Here is a 21,792-nt window from a genome sequence, read left to right as displayed (position 1 = left end):
TCTTAGTTGCCACCAGGGATTTAATTTCATAATGGAAGCAACCTTCAATCCCACTGAGTCAATAGTTATTTGGCTGGAGGCACGAGGTGAAGGGCAGGTTTTGGAATAGCTGAGTGACCTGATTCCCATCAGATCACGAGAGATATTGGGCGGGGTGTGTGGGGGGGCGGGAACAAGTGGGTGGCGATTTCAAAAAGAAATCCTTAAGAAGGAATTTTAGCGAAAAGGATTCCTTCTGTCACACCGAGCTTCAGGACTCTGCTACGAAAACAAAGTGCCATAGAACGGAGTGTGTCCTGTGTGTCAGTGTCACACATTTATGCTTTATGTGGCAATCCTGGGAGAATTATTAATAATAATAATAATAATCCTTGCATTTGATATAGCACCCCATCAAGTCTCAAAGCGCTTCACAGAGTATATTGAAATTGCTGCATACTGTATTAGATTTGGTTACAGCATTTGATTGGGGAGTTTTGAAGTTGAAATCTTATCGCTTTGGCCTGGCACAACCCCTGTCTTTAACAGCGAATTACGTGATCTTGTGCCAAAGCTGCCACACGGGACATTCTGTGACTTTCATGTGCCAGGACGCACTGTGATGAACAAGCGAGTAAATTTATCTTTTGCATGACATGGAATGATTGAGGAAATTCAACGAAATTCAATTCAATTCAATATTATTCAAGTTGACAATCAACTTGAATAATATTGTAGCTGTCTGGTATATAGAGCAAGTTTTGAAAACGTTTTCTGGTGCGCAAATAGATCCAATAAATCTCCAAGCTGTTGATAAGACTGTACAGTCGAATTCAAGATCCTCATCCTCACCTACAAGGCCATTCACGGCCTTGCTCCCTCCTACCTCTCCAACCTAATATCCCCCTACTTACCTGCCTGTACCCTCCGTTCCTCTGGCTCCGGTCTGCTCCACATCGCCTGCCCTAACCTCCCTACCATCGGTGGCCGGGCCTTCAGCCTCTCAGCCCTTAGGCTCTGGAACTCCATCCCTCAATGCCTTCGCTGCTTCCTCTCTTTCCTCCTTCAAGGCCGGTCTCAAGACCTTTCTCTTCGACCGTGCCTTCAGCTCCCCTCTCGACTCTCTACCCCCTCCTCGCTCCCTCCCTTCCCTCCCCCTGACCATTTCCCCCCTGCTCGGGTCCCAACCCAACTGTCCAGCGCCTTGGGACGTCCTCCCGACGTGAAAGGCGCTCTATAAATGAAATCTTGTTGTTGTTGTACAGTGGCATGTTCCGTAGAACTCCAACACAATGCGTCACTTAGTGGTGGTTAGTGGCAGAGGCAGAATCTCACTGGTTTGGAGGTAAGGCATCGTGTAGAGCCCAAGAGTCTGCACAGAGTGAGTGAGGGAGGGAGAATTTGAAAGCGCCTCTATTTGCGTTCACACACAAGCCGGATGAAACCCCTTTAGCACGGCGTGCCATCGTACAGTTATCCTGGCAGCTGGGTGCTCTGTAGGACCAGTCTGGGCACACTGCCCTCTGATTTACTGTTGACGTCTGTGTAGGATCACGGAGCTTCCGTGCACAGCCGCTCTGTGTCAGACATCAGCTTGGGAATTTACCACTTTAGGAATTGCATCTCCCCCACCCCACCCCACCCCACCCCACCACCCATCAGCACAAACTAACCCTACAATGCTCACCTTCAGTCACTATAATTTATTCTGTATCCTGTGAAGTGCTTTGGGACATCCTTCTGGCGCTATCAAAATGCAAGGATGATTATTATTATTATTAACCCAGAACTTATTCATGTAAATTCTCACTTAACGCAACTCTTATCTAAATGGCTTCCATCCATGTAATAGTCCTTCATGGAGAAGAAAGTGCTTGGGTCTTGGATGCAGAGAAATAAGAGATTTAAAAATGTTGACCAATGGCACGGTTTAGAGACGTGTTGACGGCAGTAAGGCAAATTGATTTGGGAATAGAGTGGCAGAGGGCAGGAGGGACACAGTGATTGAAAACAAGTGTACAAGTGTTAGGTCACTGTCAAAAATCCAGTGTGATCCCATTTTCCTATCAATCACTGCCTTCGCACAAAGGAGAAAGTATGCAATTGGGAAAAGCCCAATTACCCAACCCGTTCTTTCTACACAGTATGCACTGTTTGCCCTATGCATTTCATCTGCTGAAGGAAATGTTCTGTAAAATATCTCCCTGACCTTAAAGGTAATGAAGTGAAACTAAAGACCATCTATCCATGTACAGTATATGCCTCCATTATTCCTCTCTGGCCTCACGCTTTCCATCAATGACATTTCAATGGTTGAAGAGTCCAGCAGCACAGGAACGAACCATCATACTCCTCAGAATATTCGATTAACTTTGTCTTTTCGTTTCTCTGTAACCTTCAGTCTTATTCCTAATGAGATAGTTGACCAGCTCATTTTATTTTTTAAAAAAGTTGATTGACAGCGTATTTTTCCTTCGACGAAGGCCCGATAAAAGGTTACGACTTTCTTGTGAGTTGCAGATTTCTGTGCACAGCCAGTGGATTGTTCCCTTTTCAAATGTGGTGAAATATCACATGCAGTGATTCTTACACACACAATGCAATTTGCAGTTATATATCGTGGCTTTTATGTCAGGAGGATGACTCAAGTGTGAGTTTGATTAAAATGGACAACTTCCGGACAATTAGATGGCCACCACTAGTCATTTTGTGCTTGGAGCAGCAAAGAAGAAGTGATATCGGTGGTAGCCTGATGATCTGTAGGTGTAGGTGATGCGTAGGGAAAGCATTGAAAAGCTAGATCGTTGCAATGAACTCAGTTATTGTGTCTCACTATAACCTGGGTTGGGATTTTATGGATATGATGAGGCTCCACTGGCTAGACTACACAGTGGTATACCTATATGTGAATTAAATGTTGGCTGATCTTTATGTATCTTCCTGGGGTTTTATGAATACAGTTTGATGTCATTTGACGCTCTTGATGTGTCTACAACCTAGAATATGTGGGACATTGCTGTGCGGAAATTGGCCACCACATTTGCCCACGAAATGCACATCCACTGCACTATGCAGTATATCCTGTGAAGCGCTTTGGGACGTCCTCCCAATGTAAAAGACGCTATACCCAAATGAAGCATTATTATTGAACTTGATGCTTAGCATTATTCTATGGTTCAGAGCTGACTAATTTATCAGCGGGTGAAATGCCGATAGATTAAACAGCTATTCCCAAGATGCAGTGTTCAATAATACACAGTAATATGGCTACATTGTTCCAGGGGATATACAATTCGTCACGAAACAATGGAAGGAACGGTTTGAAAAAGAGAGTTTGCAAGTTGGGAAGTGTGGGCAGATCTGTCGTGTATACTGCTGTTTTGCAAAAGGGTTCCCGTGGAAACCAAGGCTGGGAATTTTGCTAATCACCTCAGTTACATCAGCAACCTTCTGTTATTCCTCAGGCAATACCCGGTAACATGGCCCAGACTTCTCTTCCAGAAAGTCCTTCTGTTTGTGCCATTTTGGTCATCTCTGCAGTGTTGCTCTCTGCCCCACCTATCTTCTGAGAGAAGCCACAATTACTTGACATATTTTTGGAGTGCACCATGATGGCGCGAGATGCAGGAACACTGTAGGACTCTGATGGATTTTATTTTGTAGTCAGCCAAGCTCAGTTGGCAGCACTCTCGCCTTTGAGTCAGATAATTGTGGGTTCAAGTCCCATGTCTCACATTGGAACTTTGAGATTATGGCCGAGGCTGACACTGCAGTTGTCAGAGGGGCCGTTCTACAGATGAGATTGTTGAAACGAGATCCTGTCTGCCTGTTCAGGATCTGTTCAAGGTCCCGTGATACTATTCTGAAAAAGAAGGAGTTTCTCCCAGTGTCCTGGCCAAGAATCTGCCAAATAAAAAAATGGCCATTCACTTCATGACTGTTTGTGAGACTTTGCTGTGCTCAAATTGGCTGCCGTGTTCGCTGGCAAATACATAGTCATTACACTTTACAGAAAATCCTGTAAAGCACCTCAAGCAATAATTGTTTTGCCGATGAGATAAGGCACTATGTCAAATGCAGGGATTATTATTATAGTCTGTCAAAAAAAAGTTTAACTTTGCCAGTTTATACATTAAAAGGGAATTGTTGCTCGAGGAGTAGTCTTGAAGAATATGGGGAATTAGAAATTGGGGATAAATGAAATAAAAGCCAATTGAGAAAAGCAGTGACATCCACATCATCTCCCTTTGGTGCCCAAAATGTCCATTTCTTGCCAGACTTTTTGCTGGTTTGTAAAATGAGAAGTGCACAACAAATTGAATTGTTAGCTTGGCAAAGGCTCTCTTTCTTTCTAAAACAAAACAAAAAGAAAGCTGAAGTAGTACCAGTATTTAGAGGCTACTTTGTAAAACCATGTGCACTTGCAAACGTTTGTTGTAAGATAAGAGTGTTACAGATAAGTGGATTTAAAATGCAGTTGTATTTTATTCACGATTGATTGTGACTTTCCTGGTACCAGCGTAGAATTTGACACCGTCCCCACAACCACGTTCTGATTCCATTAAAGGAGGGCAACCTTCCACCTCTCTCCCCCACCTGAGAGGGGGGAACGTGGTATCAAGACATGCGTAAGGAATGGGCATCAGAGCAGAACTAAATAAAAAGACCTAAATACAGTAGACAGCTTTCCTGGGTAAAAAAAAATAAAGGCGTCTACCTAAAACCTGAGCTAAACTAAACACTTAACTGTGTTTTATTTTTGCTGCTGTGTCAGGCTAGCCTCTGGCACCTGATTAACTTCAACCAGCGCTGACAGGGCACAGTGTTTGGAATCCACCTTTCCTGGGGGATTCAGGAACTGAGCTCGACAGAACGAGCTCACACTGCTGCGGTCCTGCTGCCTCACAGGGAGCAGCAGAAAAATGCAACGCATATTTTGTTACGTTTCACAATAAAGCACGTTCGCCCACAAATATACAGTCAATTCACTTTACAGTGTGTTCTGTGAAGCGCTTTGGGACGTCCTCCTGACGTGAAAAGCGCTATATCAAATGCAAGGATTATTGTTATTTTTATTATGTATTTCACTTTCATTATTCCAAGAAATGGTTTCATTTAAACAACCCCTCCTCTCCTCCCTTCCTTTATTTTTTATTATTTGCTCCACCTTCTCGGCAGCCGGTCTGTGAGACCCATCAGGCCGAATGACGCACAGTCTGTTGACCCCTTCGCATCTGTGCCTGTCCCACAGGCAGCCTGCAAAATGGGGTCAGGCTGCAGGTGGGAGGGGATGCGGAGCCTGCTTCTCTGCTCGGGTGGAGAACCGTGACTGGGGCAGTGGGAGCCTTTGCATTCAATCAGAAAGCAAACAGATCATCTACCATGCAGCTGACATTCTCTGTGGTAGACAGTGCAGTGCTGGTTGCTGCCTGCCAGTACAATCGGTTGAGCAATGTACGACCTGTTTAGGAGCCAGAAGAAGCTGTACAGCATCAGCGCCCGTATTGCGAGGCTAATTTTCTTTTAATAAAACAATGTGTTTGATAGTGTATTGCAGAAGATAAGCGGATTTAAATTGCAGTTGTATTTTATTCACTATTGAACATGACTTTCCTGGTACCAGCGCAGAATTTGCCCCCCTTCCCTCTTTAAAGGAGAGCAACATCCCACTTCTCTCTCTTCTTCCTCCCCCCACCCTGACTGAACAGAGTCAAATTTACCATAACATTCAATGGGTCCGTGACTTATGCTCTGAGAGGCTACCCTGTGTGAGTTTAGCCTCGCAGAGCACAAGTCATGGACTGTATAAACAACTCACATTCTAATTTAAACACTTTAAGCACAACTGGAGTTCGCAAGAAACAATTCTGGAATAAATCTGCAATGGTGAAGGTGGGGTAATGCAGCACATGGAAGGGTTAAGCATGAATCACTGCTGAAAGCCTCATCTGTCTTACGGGTGTGAGGAATAGAAATGAAACAAAAACCTCAGGGCGACGTCTTCCTGAGATGCGGCAGGTCTGAAGCAGAATTTCTAGTTTATTTCTAACTTGATTTTCGCTTCCAAAGTACTGCCCCTTCCCACCCCACATTGCTTGGGTTTCTGCACTGACTCTGTGAAACACAGACATAATCCCTCATGCAGGTGCTACCCAACTGCAAGTTGTTGCTGAAACGTTAAAACACAGAGCTCTTGGATGTCTGCTGGTAGAATGTCTGTAAATCCCCACAATTTCCAACACAAATGCTGTTTGTACACCTAGGTTATTTGCAGATTGTAATGGTACCCTGGCATAAGAGAATGTTACTGAATCTTGCACTGCTATTTATCCTGAAAACTACCTGTACAGTAATCGGTCAAGTGCAGTGCCTTTTTTTGTAACCAATTGTAACTACTACTTTGCACTCAAAGTCCATACCCACAAATAGTAGGATATTATCCATAATTTTGTACCTCGTCTGTTCTCTGGAAAAGTCGAGTTAAATGACAGATTAAGCTGAAGGAAATTGGAGAAGTGCTCAAACAGGCAGCACTTTAGTGTTCTCTTTCCAAATCAATTTATGAAATGTTGTCTTTATTGAGGTCTGTAGAGTGGAAGGAAACGCAAGGAATTTCACCACACAGATTCTATCCTGGCATCAGATATTGAGCATGTTTGGGCTCAAGTGTTCACTAAATACACTACTGGGACGGTGGGGTTAGATGGTTCCGAGCACATATTGCAGCAAATTCATTGATGTGGATTAAAGACTGTTCTGCTCTGCTCGCTAAATATATAGAGCATTTGGTTCCTGTGTGTCTATAAATAGCTAATGTATTTTTAAGTTTAAAAAATATTCTAAATGCACAATTCTACGATAAACCTGCATAACCACAGGGCAAATTTCCTAAATTTACCAAACTGCAGTATGAGCACAAGCCGTATCAACCCTTATGTGATCAGCGTCTCTCTATAAAACAATGTTGATGGCATTTCATTTGACAAATCACTCATTATCATTTCACCCCAAATTTTTGGTTCCAGATCTGTCAAGGAAGTACAGACTGCAAGATAGCAGCTCCCAATAAAGTTAATGCAACTAAATTGATACACTGGGGCAATTTACTCATAAGAATTGACTCTCAGATAACTTGCTTTGAACTCAACTATCCTTTAATAAACGAACATTTGTCAGATCAATTATTAACAACAAACCTGAGGCACTGCCCACATGGACAGTATTTTAAGCATTGTCTACATCACACTGCAGTAGTTACAAAGCACTGAGTAAAAGTGTCACCACACCATGAGTTACAGCGCGGACACCAATAAATGTCAGTATTTATTTGCAATTAACTTTTTTTAATATCTTGTTATTAGCAGCGCAATTATGTTTTTTTTAAAAAATTAAATTCCAATTTGCATAACCAGGAAATCACACCTGTCTTCCGTAATAATAATCCTCCCATTTGAAATCGTGCTATCATGCGAGAGCACATCTCAAAGTGCTTCACTTGTAAAGGTTAAAGTGGAGTGACTGAATATTTTAGAGTTAGATTTTGTAGTTAAACATTCAAAGTTAGATACAGACATGAGGGGGAAGAGAAGAGTATGAGAGGGGGAAAGGAGTGGGTGGAGGCTCATGGAGTTGAAATGCAAGTTGTTGTATACAGACTGGCACGGACTGGTTGGGCTAGTTGGCCTGTTTCTGTGCTGTATAGTTTGTAAATTTGTAAACTCTGCAAGTTCAAAGAAAGCATCAGTGTCTGCCATCTTCGATGAATGAAAATCCTTTGAACTTTTTGGGGGGCCAAAATTGTTCTTGAGTGAATACTGTGGACGCACAATTCTAGATTGCTCCAACATTTTCCTCCCAACCAAACAAAGGCAATTCAAGGGCTATTGTGTGAAACAATCCTGAGATTACATTCCACCGCAGACCCAGTTTTAGTACAGGTGAGGATTGGTTAGTAAGGTTTCGAGACTAAGATTACTCTTTCACCCGAGGCTCACAGAAGCACCTATGTATATCGTACATGGTATACTATGTGACATAGAGTATGGATATCTATGTCCCACACTTACTGTCTTCATTGTCTCAGTGAGTTTGCCAAATTAGTGCTAAATTGCAGGAGTGTCCTGGGCACTAATACTTATTGGAAACTGGGAAAATAATTGTCAAATTAATTGCGGCTGGGAGGAAGGAGCATCTCTCCTTCAGTACGTTGGATTCAAGTCCATGCCCAGTGTAAAATAATCCAATATTCAGAGATAATAATACTACTAAAAATAATCCTTGCATTTGATTTAACACCTTATCACGTCGTTGAGACATCTCAAAGCGATTCACAGGTGTAAGGTGCCTACCAGCCACCCACCACCGCAAGAATTCACTATTTTATGTTCCGACTTCATCTGATAGAGTTGACTGAAACGTGTGCTCTATGGTGGGAGGCGTTGGGGCTGGCACAGTATTCTGCACAATAATGGGCAGAATGATTCACAGGATGAGGTTACCTTGGTAATGAGATTTCAGGTCGCAGTAAAGGAGGAGGTGAAGCAGCCGCTGTTACATATTGGACTGAAATATCTGGAAATAAATAAGATTTTGATTTAGTTTATTGACTACTGCCCTGTATTGTGTTCTCTTTTACCTGGATGTTTCCCTAAATGAAGGCAAGTGATCAGTCAGCCTCACATGTTAGTGATGAGGTATTACGTGATATTCTTATAAAGCATTTTCTATTTTTTAAAAAAAAGATGATCAAAGGTGATTAAAGAGTAGTAAATCATCATTTTCTAGATGGTGTTAACGTGGAGCTTGGATTCCAGATCTGTGTTAGATTACGTGAGCCTGTTGATAATGTGGAGACTAGTGTGCGTCTGGGAGTGTTCTACAGGTCTTTTACACACTCGAGGAGCTTTGATGGTATCATAAACCATTATGTTATATGACGTACAGACTCATTGGAACCTGCCGAGTGTGTGAAAGCTTTCAGCCCGTTCACAGCCATAATCTTTGTAGCCTCTTTTTTAAATTAGTGAGCACTCTCGTTCTGCTACTGAAATTTGTGTTTTACCATTAACCAGTAATTTTCCTATTAACGTCATTTTTACTCTCAAGTGTTTTACTGTCTGGGTCGAAATTTTGTATCTGTAAGAATTATAATTTTGACAGGCTTGTAATAGACCTTAGCAACTCTTGTACTAGATTATCGAAGGAAGTTACCGCATGATGAGAGAAATCCTTCACTGTCTAGAGTAATGGAATGACTTAACAAGGGGTAACAACTTGCTTAGTTATTAGCACCCAGATAACAAATATCCAGGTACAAATTATTTAAAAATCACATAACAGTAACATTGGGTGCCCCAGTATGTCACATTGCTACATTACTATTCCAGTGATTCAATATGAGCAGAGGCCAATTAATAATGGAGACACACACATACACATATAGTAGACAGACAAAGCAGGCTGCCCTCATACAATAAGATAACGTGCTATTGTGCCCTAGCAAATTAAAACCCATTGTGTGGAGGTCTTTGAGAGTGTTCAATGTGCTGAGGTATTACATTAAATACCAGGTTTATGATGCCAGGAAAGGAACAATGATTAATGTAGGATATTAGACAATGTGCAGGGTGACCAAAAGGTCGTAAAACCATTACAATGTCTAATAAGTCTTAAAAAATTATGATTTGTTTTTAGATAAGGTAGATAGCACAATTTTTTGGTTATCCTGTATTAATGAGTCTTGTCTGTTTGTCTGCATTATTCTTATGGAAATACTGTATTGCACAGCTCGGCTGTTTGAAAGGATTTCTTAGGTGATACTGATTACAAGTAGCTCAGAGGATACATTGAAATCATCTTGGGAAAGCAGCGAATGAAAAGATTCAGAGCAGGTTAGGATGCAGAATGGAACAGCGTCATGCTGGATCAACAGACTAAACCTTGTTTTTTTTCTCCTCTCTTTTCAGATTACAGCGATAAATTGAATTTAAGACAACAAACATCCAATAAATTATGAATGTTGAACAAGATGACATTGCATCCACAGCAGATGATGATAGGTCCAAAGTTTAACAGGGCCATACTCGACCCCTTGTTTGTGCTGCTGTTGGCTCTTCAACTACTGGTGGTGGCTGGTCTGGTCAGAGCTCAGACCTGCCCGTCTGTGTGCTCCTGTAGTAACCAGTTCAGCAAAGTGATCTGTACCCGGCGTAATCTGCGAGAGGTGCCAGATAGCATCTCCATCAACACGCGCTACCTGAACCTGCAAGAAAACGGGATCCAGGTCATCAAATCCGACAGCTTTAAGCATTTAAGGCACCTGGAGATTTTGCAGTTAAGTAAGAACCACATCAGACAGATTGAGGTCGGGGCCTTCAACGGCCTGACAAACCTCAACACCCTGGAGCTATTTGACAACCGCCTTTCCACCATCCCCAGTGGAGCTTTTGAATACCTATCGAAACTGAAAGAGCTATGGTTGAGGAATAATCCGATTGAGAGCATACCGTCGTACGCTTTCAGTAGAGTCCCTTCGCTTAGAAGATTAGATTTAGGCGAACTAAAAAGGCTGGAGTACATCTCGGACAGAGCCTTTGATAGCCTTTCTAACTTGAGGTATCTGAACCTTGGAATGTGTAACCTACGCGATATCCCAAGCCTCATGACTCTGCTGAAGCTGGAGGAGCTGGAGCTATCGGGGAACCGTCTCTCTCAGATCCGACCGGGCTCCTTCCAGGGCTTGACAAACCTGCAGAAACTGTGGATGATGCACGCTCAGATTCAGGTGATCGAGAGGAATGCCTTTGACGACCTCCAGTCCCTGATCGAGCTGAACCTGGCGCACAATAACCTGACTTTGCTGCCTCATGACCTCTTCACCCCACTCCACCACCTCGAGCGGGTCCACCTGCATCACAATCCGTGGAGTTGCAACTGTGATATTCTGTGGCTTAGCTGGTGGCTAAAGGAGATAGTGCCGTCCAATACGACATGCTGTGCTCGCTGCCACACACCCCCTAACTTAAAAGGCAGCTACATCGGAGAACTGGACCAGAACAAATTCAACTGCTACGCGCCGGTTATCGTCGAGGCTCCTACGGACCTTAATCTGACTGAAGGGATGGCCGCAGAGTTGAAGTGCCGGGCTTCGACCTCCATGACCTCAGTGAGTTGGATTACTCCAAACGGCACAATAATGACTCACGGAGCCTACAAAGTGCGGATCTCTGTGCTTAACGACGGCACATTAAATTTTACTAATGTGACGGTCCAGGACACGGGGCTGTACACGTGTATGGTGAGTAATTCTGCAGGGAACACCACGGCTTCAGCCACACTAAACGTGACGGCGACGGAAAATAGCACGTTCACTTACTTCACCACGGTCACAGTGGAGTCCATGGAGCCGTCGATACAGGTACACACGAGCGACGACAAGTTCAGACCCACGCCTTTCAGCGACTGGGAAACGACCTTTGTGACCACCTCCCTGACTCCTCGGAGCACAAAGATGACAGAGAAGACGGCCACAGTGGCCATCACTGACGCGGGAGACAACGTCATGCCCGGCCTGGATGAGGTGATGAAAACCACCAAGATCATTATCGGGTGTTTTGTAGCCATCACGCTGATGGCGGCAGTGATGTTGATCATTTTTTACAAAATGCGCAAGCAACACCACCACCAGAATCACCACGCTCCCATCAGGACCATCGAGATCATCAACGTGGACGAAGAGATCGCACGAGGTACTGCCGTGGAGAGTCACCTGACGATGCCCGCCATAGAGCACGAGGATATGAACCATTATAACTCGTACAAAGCACCGTTCAACCATACAGTAAACACGATAAACTCAATACACAGCTCTGTGCATGAACCATTATTGATGCGAGTGAACTCTAAGGACAATGTGCAAGAGACACAGATCTAACAAAACAAAAAAGGATTATATAAAAAAAAACACAAAGAACACACAAATTTACAAATGACAAACAGGACAAGGCTGACTCTACTGTTTAAAAGAAGTGTCTTTAAAGAGGTTTATTTATTAAAAAATAATTCTATTGTGATCTAAAACAGAGACAATTATGTGTATTCTAAACACCGATTTGACATACAATGCTGCGCCCATTAATTTAGTCATCGCCATGTTTTTCATAGGAGATTTTGATTCTCTGAGGGATTGTTCCGATATTTTGTAAGGATTCTGTTTCACATGGGGTTTTTATGGTGAATTCTAGTGGTGAGATTCAGTCTGTTTTGTCTCATTCTGTTATTTCATGAGCTCTTACAACTGGTTATGACAGGGAATGCAGTATTAGAGGTAGATTTATATTAAATCTTTTATTTTCCATGTACCATCTTGTTCTATATTTACAAACCAAACCATTCTGTGAAGATTGCTTTACATGTAAAAAAAAACATACAAAAAAAAATCACATACCCATGATCTTTTAAACAAGTCTAGACTCAGAATTTGTAGTTCAAATACTAAATAAGATTATAAATAAACTATTGTTGGTTTTCAGTACTTTCAAATATCTAAATTAATGATTCTGAAGTCAAAGTTTGACAACCTATTTGCAATTTTCTGTAACATATTAACCTGACTGCGAAGAGAATGAACAGTCAGGATTTTGATAGTGCAAATCTAATTTACTCAATAAGGTAGCTGGTTTTTGGTTTTCATATTGTTACGAGTAATGTGCCACAGAGTATGTTGATATGGCAGCTCTTTATTCTAGTGCAACAACTGCTGTGTTCAAAAAGGAATATGCAAACGATTTTGTTTTCCTCTTAATGCTTATACAAAATTTAATGTTGGATGCCCAATGTGGTGATGCTCTCGGCAGCTCAAAAGTTCTCAACCGTTCGAACAAGAAAAAGACACAAGACTTCCCTCCCAAGAAAACGTGCTGACGTGCAAAGACCGGTTTACTCTCCAGTGCTGCTTGTTATTACCATTGAAAATTCAGAAGCAGTTGTCTCAGTTGGTCAAGCTGTTGTCTTTAGATCAGAAGATTGTGGGCTCAACCTTCCTACCAGTAGTTGAGTGACCCATTGTATGGTGCTAAGGGTACTGCAATGTTAGAAGCACTGACCTTTGGATGTGATTTTAAGTCTCGTCATCTGTCCTGGTTTGCCAAAGGTGGCATTGTTCCAATCGGAGAGACTAGGGGTTATCATGGTTTCCTGAACAATATTTCCCTTAGAAAAAATGTCAAGATTCCTTGTTTCTCCCAGGCATCCTTAGGCAATCCTGATTAAATATCTTACTAGAAATATAATGACCCAAGCTCATTTTGTTCATTGGCAAGTGAATTCAAATCACCTAGCTCCAAGGTGGAATGTACATATAAATAGAACCACATACAGTTTGTGCAAAGATGTGCTTAAAAGGCAACGTTACCGCAGTCAGTGAGTATAAAATAAAAGACCAGTTTCCCAACCTATCTACCAGTTTTAAGGTTCAGTAAAAAAAAAAATTGAAGTTTTGAAAGAGTGCATCAGGAAATATTCAGAACGAAATAGTCTCTCTTTGCCCTTTTTTAAAGAAGATCAGGAAATACACGAAGCTTTAGGTTCCTCAGAATAATCATGCCAGCAGGCCGAGAGTTTTCCTGTTCAGAGCATGAAAAGCCAGCATGAGAGTGGAAGGAAATGATGATCAAGAGCTTTCCCCTATGTATTGTTCTGAGTGCACAGGAAGCCAGTCCCCGTGACCATAACAGTTAATAGTATTGCACTGGCAGAATGAACAGTGCATTTATTGTGAACGCTCAAACTTTGAGAGTAAATTTGCGGAGAATTCATGGTGAATTCAACAATACGTTTAATCAAGAAAATGGTGTAACACCTTCATAAAACAGTCGGGTTCCTCAACCAGTTATGAAACCGTACAGGGTGACCACAATAAGTCCAGACACACATATGATCCAATACATTTTGACATGAGAAATGCTTGGAACCAATTGGCCTGTGGTTTCATGGTCTTGATTGCATAGTTCCCATTTACTCCAAAATCGCAATGGGTTACGGGTGTCAGTTAGGACCATTCTGAACATATATTTTTTTAAAATTAAATGACTTCTTTAATCGACTGTGTGCTGATTCATTTTATTTTTGGGGGGACAGGATTGGTAAGAGTTGGAAAGTGGGACTCAAAAGATAGGATTTGGCTTTGTTACGAGGTCTGGTGGCAAAGCTTTAGAATGAGGAATGCAAACAAAGCTGAGGGTTTCAGTGTTTGTTATACCTGTATTCTCTGCATATACCGCACAGAAATATTGTGCTTACCCCCATCAGGAAGGAAGGGCTCCTGATCTCAGTTTCTCCCCAACTCATCCCTCCCTCTTTAAATTCTTTCCTATATTTCCAGAGAGATGGATTGTCACTGGACATCTGTGGAAGCAAAATGTCTCACATTGCAATGCAACGAAGAACATAATGTAAATTGAAAGGATCGGGCACTCAGCAATATAAAATACTAATAATGTGTGAGTGAAACACAAAGAGAGAAAGAATCCAGAAGACATGTGCCTTGTATTCATCTAGGCGTCATGCATCATACTGTCAGGCTACCACTTTGTCTCTGTGATGTTCTCCTTACATTAAAAGGTGCTATATTAGTGGAATTTGTTGTTGTTGATGGGGTTTGTAGCACAAGAAAGCAGTCGGTTCATGGATGTAATAAACATGTGGTAAAGAGCTTGCCAAATAGCTTTCCAGTATAACAACCTGTCTTAAAACATCACTCTGCAAACAAAGATTTACTAAAGGTGGTGATGTACACACTGCACAATTGGATCGTATAGGGTGTAAGAATCTAGAATGGGGCAATGTCATTTGAAAGAGAGGATTGGTCAAACCCTAGAAGTGGCTTAAGGTACAAAGAAATGATGCTCAGAACATACTGCCATGAACACAGATTAAAAATCAATTGATCAACTGTGCTTGTTTCAAACGTGCAGAAGAATTCATCAATAAGCAGGGCCTTAAAAGTTCCGAAGACTATTGGAAAAGGGGTGTAAAATGAGAACCATAACTGCTTGTTGAAAGAAGTATCAAGTGAAAGAAGTGGTGAAAATGGGATGTGTAAACTCAGTTGGAAGGATTATCATGTTCTTGTGGATTGCAAATAGCCTTATCTGCTTTGTCAGCAGTAGTGCATTCACATTGCTTCTTTGAACGTTTTGGGTTGAGCTAAAGTCAGAATCAGTGGTTCGGGGTTAATCTTGCCAAGTCAGTGGCCAATTCATGTATGTAAAAATATCAGAGAATTCCCTGGACATCGACTATTTGGCATCAAAAGAAATGCTGTCATCTTTCCATGACTGGACTCCACCATCAGTTATTCTCTTCAGTTTGTTGAGAGGACAATGCTTTTTTTTTTGGAAGGGGAAGTGGGGAGGGGAGTTTCTAACTTACAATAGCGTTTTTCACCCTGAATAAAGTACTAAGATGGTGCTGAAAGCTTCAGGTTACTCTGTTCAGTTAGGGCGTAACAGCAGAGTCAACAGTGTTGCTTTGTTGCGTGTGGTGTACAGCGAGCAGGTAAGTTTGAAATTAAACCAACTCAAGAGTCAGTTGCCTGGGACACACAAGGTCAATATCAAACCATAGGGAACCATAAAGAGTGTGTGGGCTGACGATACGGAAACAGCTCAATGTGATGTAAAAAAAAATGAGTCTCTACTTGAACATATACTGCGAATTTCCAGCAGGTATCACAGGAGGAGAAGCTGCTGTAGATAAATAAATGGCAAACCAAGTTCCTTAAACTGGCATCACTTGATGCCAGCAGCGATCTGATGACCAAGCTATCGGCCATTTTCCTTTTCCATGTATCGGCCGACATTTTGAAGCGCTTTTTCGGATTTTCTGGGCTAGTAAATATCAGGGGCCGCACTCCAAGCACCTTATACATGGTTCTGTCATATTTGATTACTCAGGATAATCGTGCAGTGTCAACAATTTGTGAAGGACTATCCTGCTCCACAGGGGTTAACTTTTTACACCTACTTCCTCGAAACAGACATGAGAAGCCATTAATACGGTGGCCCCTGCCCTCAAAAGGTTTTTTTTTCTTTACACACACACAAAACATCGTTTTTGTTTTAAAACACCACTATACTGGATGGTTTCAGGGTTTTTAATCTCCAGCCTTCTCAAAATGCTTCACAGGACTTCACTGTGAAGTGAAATGTACCAAGCGTTGACAAATGCAACAGTCAATTTGTGAACAGAACATGAAGGAGAAGGGATCAGGGGTTTGGGAGAAGCTGTTCTGTATAAACACTGGCATGGACTAGATGGCTAATCGGTCTGTTTCAGTGCGGTAGATGCTGTGTAATTTTATATGAAGTATAGGAAACTTTTAGAAGGAAAGTTAGCTATAACACACAAACACACACAATGTTCAGGAGGGTTGATAAACTATACAAAAGTGCACATGGACTTCACGCTAAAACATTTTTAAATCTTAGTATGAAACCAGAGGGAATGCGACATTTAATAAAGCAGACATTGATTAAGAACCAGGTAGAAATGAAACAACAGTGTTATTTTGAAGCAAACAAATTGTGCGATTCAAACACAACCACAAGATGAGCTCCTAAATTCACCAAAAGTTTGATTTTCTAAATAAAATGGATAAATAGAGCACGACACTCATTTATAACTGAGCAGAGCTTTTGTTGTATTAAAAACTATGAATAAATACATTGTAGAAAAGGTACATCTCAAAGTGTAATCTTGTACCATCACATCGAGCCTTTCCAGGGTTTACAAAACCTGATGGACACATTTGCACACATAGAGTGTGTGAGTGTAAATTAATTGGGAAGAGTTAAGTAGTGACTCTTTAAAAGACATGGTGTATAAGTGGAAGGTTTAAAAGCAATCCATTCCATTCCTTGTCTCACCACCACCAATGGAATTGATTGCTCCCATCCCAGGTCAATGTAAAATGGAAACTAATTCCCAGCATCGCTTGTACCCCGTTGCCTAACACATGGCAGGTTTGCATCAGAACCTGATAGCTCCAGTGTGATAGAAAAGTGGAGGCATCAAGCAACAACTAAATAAAAGAAGAAATGGCAAAGTAAAGGGAGGGAGGAGATCAGACCTAAATCTCTTGATTCCAGTTCGGGTGCAAACCCTTAACTGTCCAGCGCCTTGGGACATCCTTCCGATGTGAAAAGTGCTACATACAAGTGTAATTTTTGTTGTTGGTGTAAAGTTGGCCTCAATCATAATGTAATACATTTGGATTTCCCAGGCTATAAAATGATGTTGACAATATTAGGAAATATATGATTGTTCAATGACTGGGCTAGGAAGACCACAGAGATGAAAGGTTGTCTCAGAGCAAGATTAAGCTGTGGCCCAATTGTGACCTTGAAAGTCTTTGGAGGAAAGGGGTGAAGAAAATTAATAAGCCAGTGAGTCTGGTAAGTGACTGTCTATTTATGTGGTGTTAACTTTTACACTTTGACGGCAATAACTATTAAAAAATATATTTTCAATGTGACCTGTGATTTTGTACTTTTTGGACATTACCTGCCTTGCTCTGACGATACACAAACAATTCTTCTGATTGAACACAAAACACTAATATGTAGCCTTTTTCTTTACACAGATGAAACAGAACTTCCTGGAGTACAGAGAACTGCAAAGAAATATTATTCCCAGAATCCGAGTTGCACATCCAACCCATTCAAGCACCAACTGAGGCCAGAGCCACCACATTACAAGAAGTCACTACCTAAGGAGCTTGGAGCTTGAGTAAAGATCACAAAGTACACAACTTGGCTATTTCTAAATACATTTATTAAGGATTCCTTAATAAAGAAAGTTGAAGGACAATAACCCAAACTGCACCATCTCCACTATTTAGGTAATCCAATTTTGGATTGGGTTGACGTAGCATGATATGCAGAGCACACCTCCGCTGCTTGGTTTCATTATTAAGGAATCCTGGTAGAAATTGCCGGACATTTTCAGTGCAATGGAGAAGACACCCGAGAGATGTTTAAAATGATGAGGGGTCTTGATGAGTCAGTGGGGAGAAATTGATTCCTCTGATCATTGATTCAGTGACCACTGGGCATCCATTTACAATGATTAACAAAAGGGGAAGATCCAAAAGATTTTTTCTTTTAAACACAGTGTTGTTAGGATATGGAATGCGTTGTTTGGAATAATCCCAACCCCAAGCTCGGATGCAAAATCTTGACTGTCCAGCGCCTTGGGTCATCCTCCCAACATGAGAAGTACTATATGCGTGTAATTTGTTGTTGGTTAAGGCAGCATCATACATTAGTTTTCAAGAGAGAATTAGATAGATGTCTAAAGAGGTATGAGTTGCACGGGTATCGCAGGTTTATAAGACTGAATGGATTTCTCTTTCAAAGAGCCGCACAAATACCACAAACCAAAAGACCTTCTTCTGTGCTATAAAATTCTAACGGTTTGCCACATGCCTGGCCTGATGAGCTCAGTGTTCTTTAATGAAGGCTCCTTGAACTGATAGACGAGGAAGGTTTTTATTATTAAATCATCATCAATATTTCATATTTGGGAGATTGTTGGACAAGACACCAGGAGAAAGTTCAATTATAGGTGCAGTTTGCCATCAATGTGGCAGCCAGTCTGCACACAGCAATGTAGCACAAAACAGCCAGGAATTGAATGTTCAATTTTATCTGGGGGATTATTAGCCAGGGTAATATTAAAGATGTGTTGTTAATGCGATCACAATTTTCTTTTTTAAACAAATACCTTCCTCCAAAGCAAGATGTGTGTGTTATAATCCCACTCTTTTGTAAAAGCTGTGGTTAAATTTAATTTGATTTGGCTTGAAGACAGTTGTTGAAAAGCACCAGAAGCTACTAGGTAAGATCTTTTCTGCATTTAGTAAAATCAATAGAAATGTAAAATGTGAAGTGAGTCACATTGCAAGCTGACAAAGGTTATTTTTCACCATCCTCTTCAAGTGCTTCATTATTTCAAAATAAACTGCAGCATTTCTCTTATTAGGCTTAATTACCCTCACGTTGACAGGCTTCACATTAAAAAGGGCACCAACATTATTGATTTCCCCCAAACTATAAAAGATATTAAATATTTATAACGTGTCTGGTCTCTGAACTGGAACACCACTTACCTTTATGTGGAGTGTGAAATTACAGCAAAATGTATTTTGTGTTGCAAGCGCATAATGCACTGCTTCCCCTGGCAGTGTGCTAAGGGCTTGAGCTCATAGACTAGGCTGACACACCAATGTAGTGCACTTTCTGGAGAAGTCTGTTCTGTCAGAAATGTCTGCTTTTTGGAGCAGACGTTAAACTGAAATTTCAGCTGCCTGTTCAGGTGAATGTTAAAGATGCGCAATTTTCAATTGTCAATCAAGAGTGACATTTTATTCTAACCTTACAGCGTAGGAAAAGAAGGATAAGTATTTTTATAACATTACATCGAAACATTTCTTGTGCATTTCAAAGGTAATTGCTGTCAAGCGTGGCTGCTGTATTTGTAGCCAAACATGGCAGCCATTTGTACATGCGTGGAATTTTTAATATAGCAAATGGGACTTCAGTTTATTGTCTAAACCAAAGGACAGGACAACAACAACAACAACAACAACTTGCATTTGTATAGCGCTCTCCACGCTGGGCGGTGTCTCAGAGCGCTTAACAATGCGGAGGCGAGCCAGGGGAAGGGGGATGGTGACTGTAGGCGTGGTCAAAGAGTAAAGCAGATTACATACACTAAATGTAATGTGGATTACAGTTAAAACTCAGAATAGCAGTGTAATACAATCATTTTGGAAGAAGTTAAAAGCACAGTCGTTTGTTCAAGAAACTCGTGGCCTGTTGTAGATGTCCTTCAGTGCCAGTAAAAGCTTGATGACTGGTGTGCACAGTGCAGTAATGATTGGCAGGCTATAGTACTGAAAATAAAAGGAGACATTGTGGACTTTTACTAGGACCTTTGATAACGCAGCACTCTGTTGGAATATAAACCCTAGACTAATGATCATAAGTCCCAATGCAGAACTCAACCCACAACCTCTGAACAGATTTGAACGTGCTTACAACAGAGCCAAGCTGACACCTCAGCACAAGTCATCATAAATTGTATTAAAATGTCTTCCAATAAAAATCACCTTTGTTCAATGTCTTAGGAATACCCACACTGCAGCAGATAGTCATTTTGAAAGGTCAGAGTCTAAAATGTATGTTCTTTCTAAAAAAAAAATTCCATCTTAATGAAATATAGTGTTGTAGCATTTCTTGCATTAAAAAATATAAAACAACAATACAGATTTTTAAAGAGAGAATCTTACCGTCAGAATCACTTTGAAGTCAACCAAGCGAAAAGGAATTTGAGATTGTTTGGTTTTTTGAGGTGGGGGGGAAGAAATAGTTTAACAAGTTCACTCCAGTGACATGGAGAGGGGACAAATGGATTTGAGGAAATGATGAGCTCAATGGTAACAGAGACTGTTTTACTTTACTCGGAGGGGAATCAACAACTGGAACAGGTTGCCAGGCAGGGCTGGTTGAGACCGGGAAACTGGACTCATTTTAAAAAAAAGCACCTTGATTCTGTTCTTGAGGATGAGAATGGGACCGTCTGACTAAATTAACATGCACACAGCTGACGCAAGTTGGGTTAACGATGATATTAAATGATGTGACATTTCTCATCCTGTTCTTCACTCGTGTTCAGTCGGTGTTGAGGTTGATTCAAAATCTTTTGCAATGAACTGATTTTCAGAATAGCTTTCGAATAGTGAGACTCATTTTTGATGTGTATCCATAAATAGCATCTTCTGTTTAAGTTCTGCATTTGTATTCCCAAAGATTAATTTTGTTTGGCAGTTTGCAGAAATTGCAGTGCCCCATAAGTGAGAATGGGGGCAGCTATTAAGTGGGATACTTCAGTTCTGCTTCTCCAGGGTATTGTATTTGGACCTGGACCCATGAGACAGTGTTCAGTGAATAATGGTTCTTAGAAAATTTGGCGATATTTTTTCTGAGTTTACAAAGCTCCTGACTATTGACAAAACATACACATTTGATGCAAAATCTGATTTGTAAAGTACACAAAATTATGTCCTACTGAAATCTAATTTCTGTTAGTGGATTATTACTAGTGATTGGATCTCACGTGGATGAGTGTGTATGCCTCTGGAAGCTTGGTATCATTTCAGTTTGGTTCGATGGTATCCTTTTCAGTGACTGCAAGACTCTGTTTGCCAATTTCATTGTTTCTCATCAGAAACTCCGAGCTGCAGTTAGACTCGAATAAATGACAAAACTTTGAGGTGACGTTCGGTCCCTTTTTAAGCCGCAACTTTGAAAAGAAACAAAATATCCAAAGATAAACCCTCAGAGGAATCAAAACCAGACTCTGGACTCAGTGATGAAAATCTTTCCGTACAGAGTGTGTACATCAACTACATTTCCTTTCCTTGATTGTCTATCTGTCCAGAACTGGTGGAGTTCAACATCTCACCCACAAAATACACAGTCAATTCACTTTACAATACGTTCGGTGCAGTGCTTTGAGATGTCTCGATGACATGATAAGGTGCTATATCAAATGCAAGGATTATTATTATCTCAGTAATCCCACATTCTCCTGGCAGTCAGATCAAATTCTGGGCAGCCACCACCATAGACTTCTGAATGTGGTCTCACTTCAGGATGTACCCAAATGAATGACATCTCATCTTGTTGTCCTATTCAATAGGTTGTTGTCTTATTCAATAGCTTTTTTTCGTTATTTCACAATGCCCATGCT

The 21,792-nt window shown here is 41.2% G+C and overlaps 1 protein-coding gene across 1 annotated transcript in view; it reads left to right on the top strand.

Moving 5' to 3' along the window:
• lrrc4ca (leucine rich repeat containing 4C, genome duplicate a) overlaps window positions 1-12,449 on the top strand; it is a 65,503-nt gene extending 53,054 nt beyond the window's left edge. Inside the window, exon 2 of the mRNA XM_007887647.2 lies at window positions 9,945-12,449. Coding sequence (XP_007885838.1) covers window positions 9,995-11,911 — 1,917 coding nt within the window. The 5' untranslated portion in view covers window positions 9,945-9,994 and the 3' untranslated portion in view covers window positions 11,912-12,449. The remainder of the gene's footprint in view (window positions 1-9,944) is intronic.
• The last annotated feature ends 9,343 nt before the right edge of the window (window positions 12,450-21,792 follow it).

This window comes from Callorhinchus milii, unplaced genomic scaffold (genome assembly GCF_018977255.1).
Source record: "Callorhinchus milii isolate IMCB2004 unplaced genomic scaffold, IMCB_Cmil_1.0 Scaffold17, whole genome shotgun sequence".
Classification (NCBI taxonomy): domain Eukaryota; kingdom Metazoa; phylum Chordata; class Chondrichthyes; order Chimaeriformes; family Callorhinchidae; genus Callorhinchus; species Callorhinchus milii.
The sequence above is the reverse complement of the archived record's forward strand: the minus strand, read 5'-3'. Positions and strand labels throughout refer to the sequence as shown.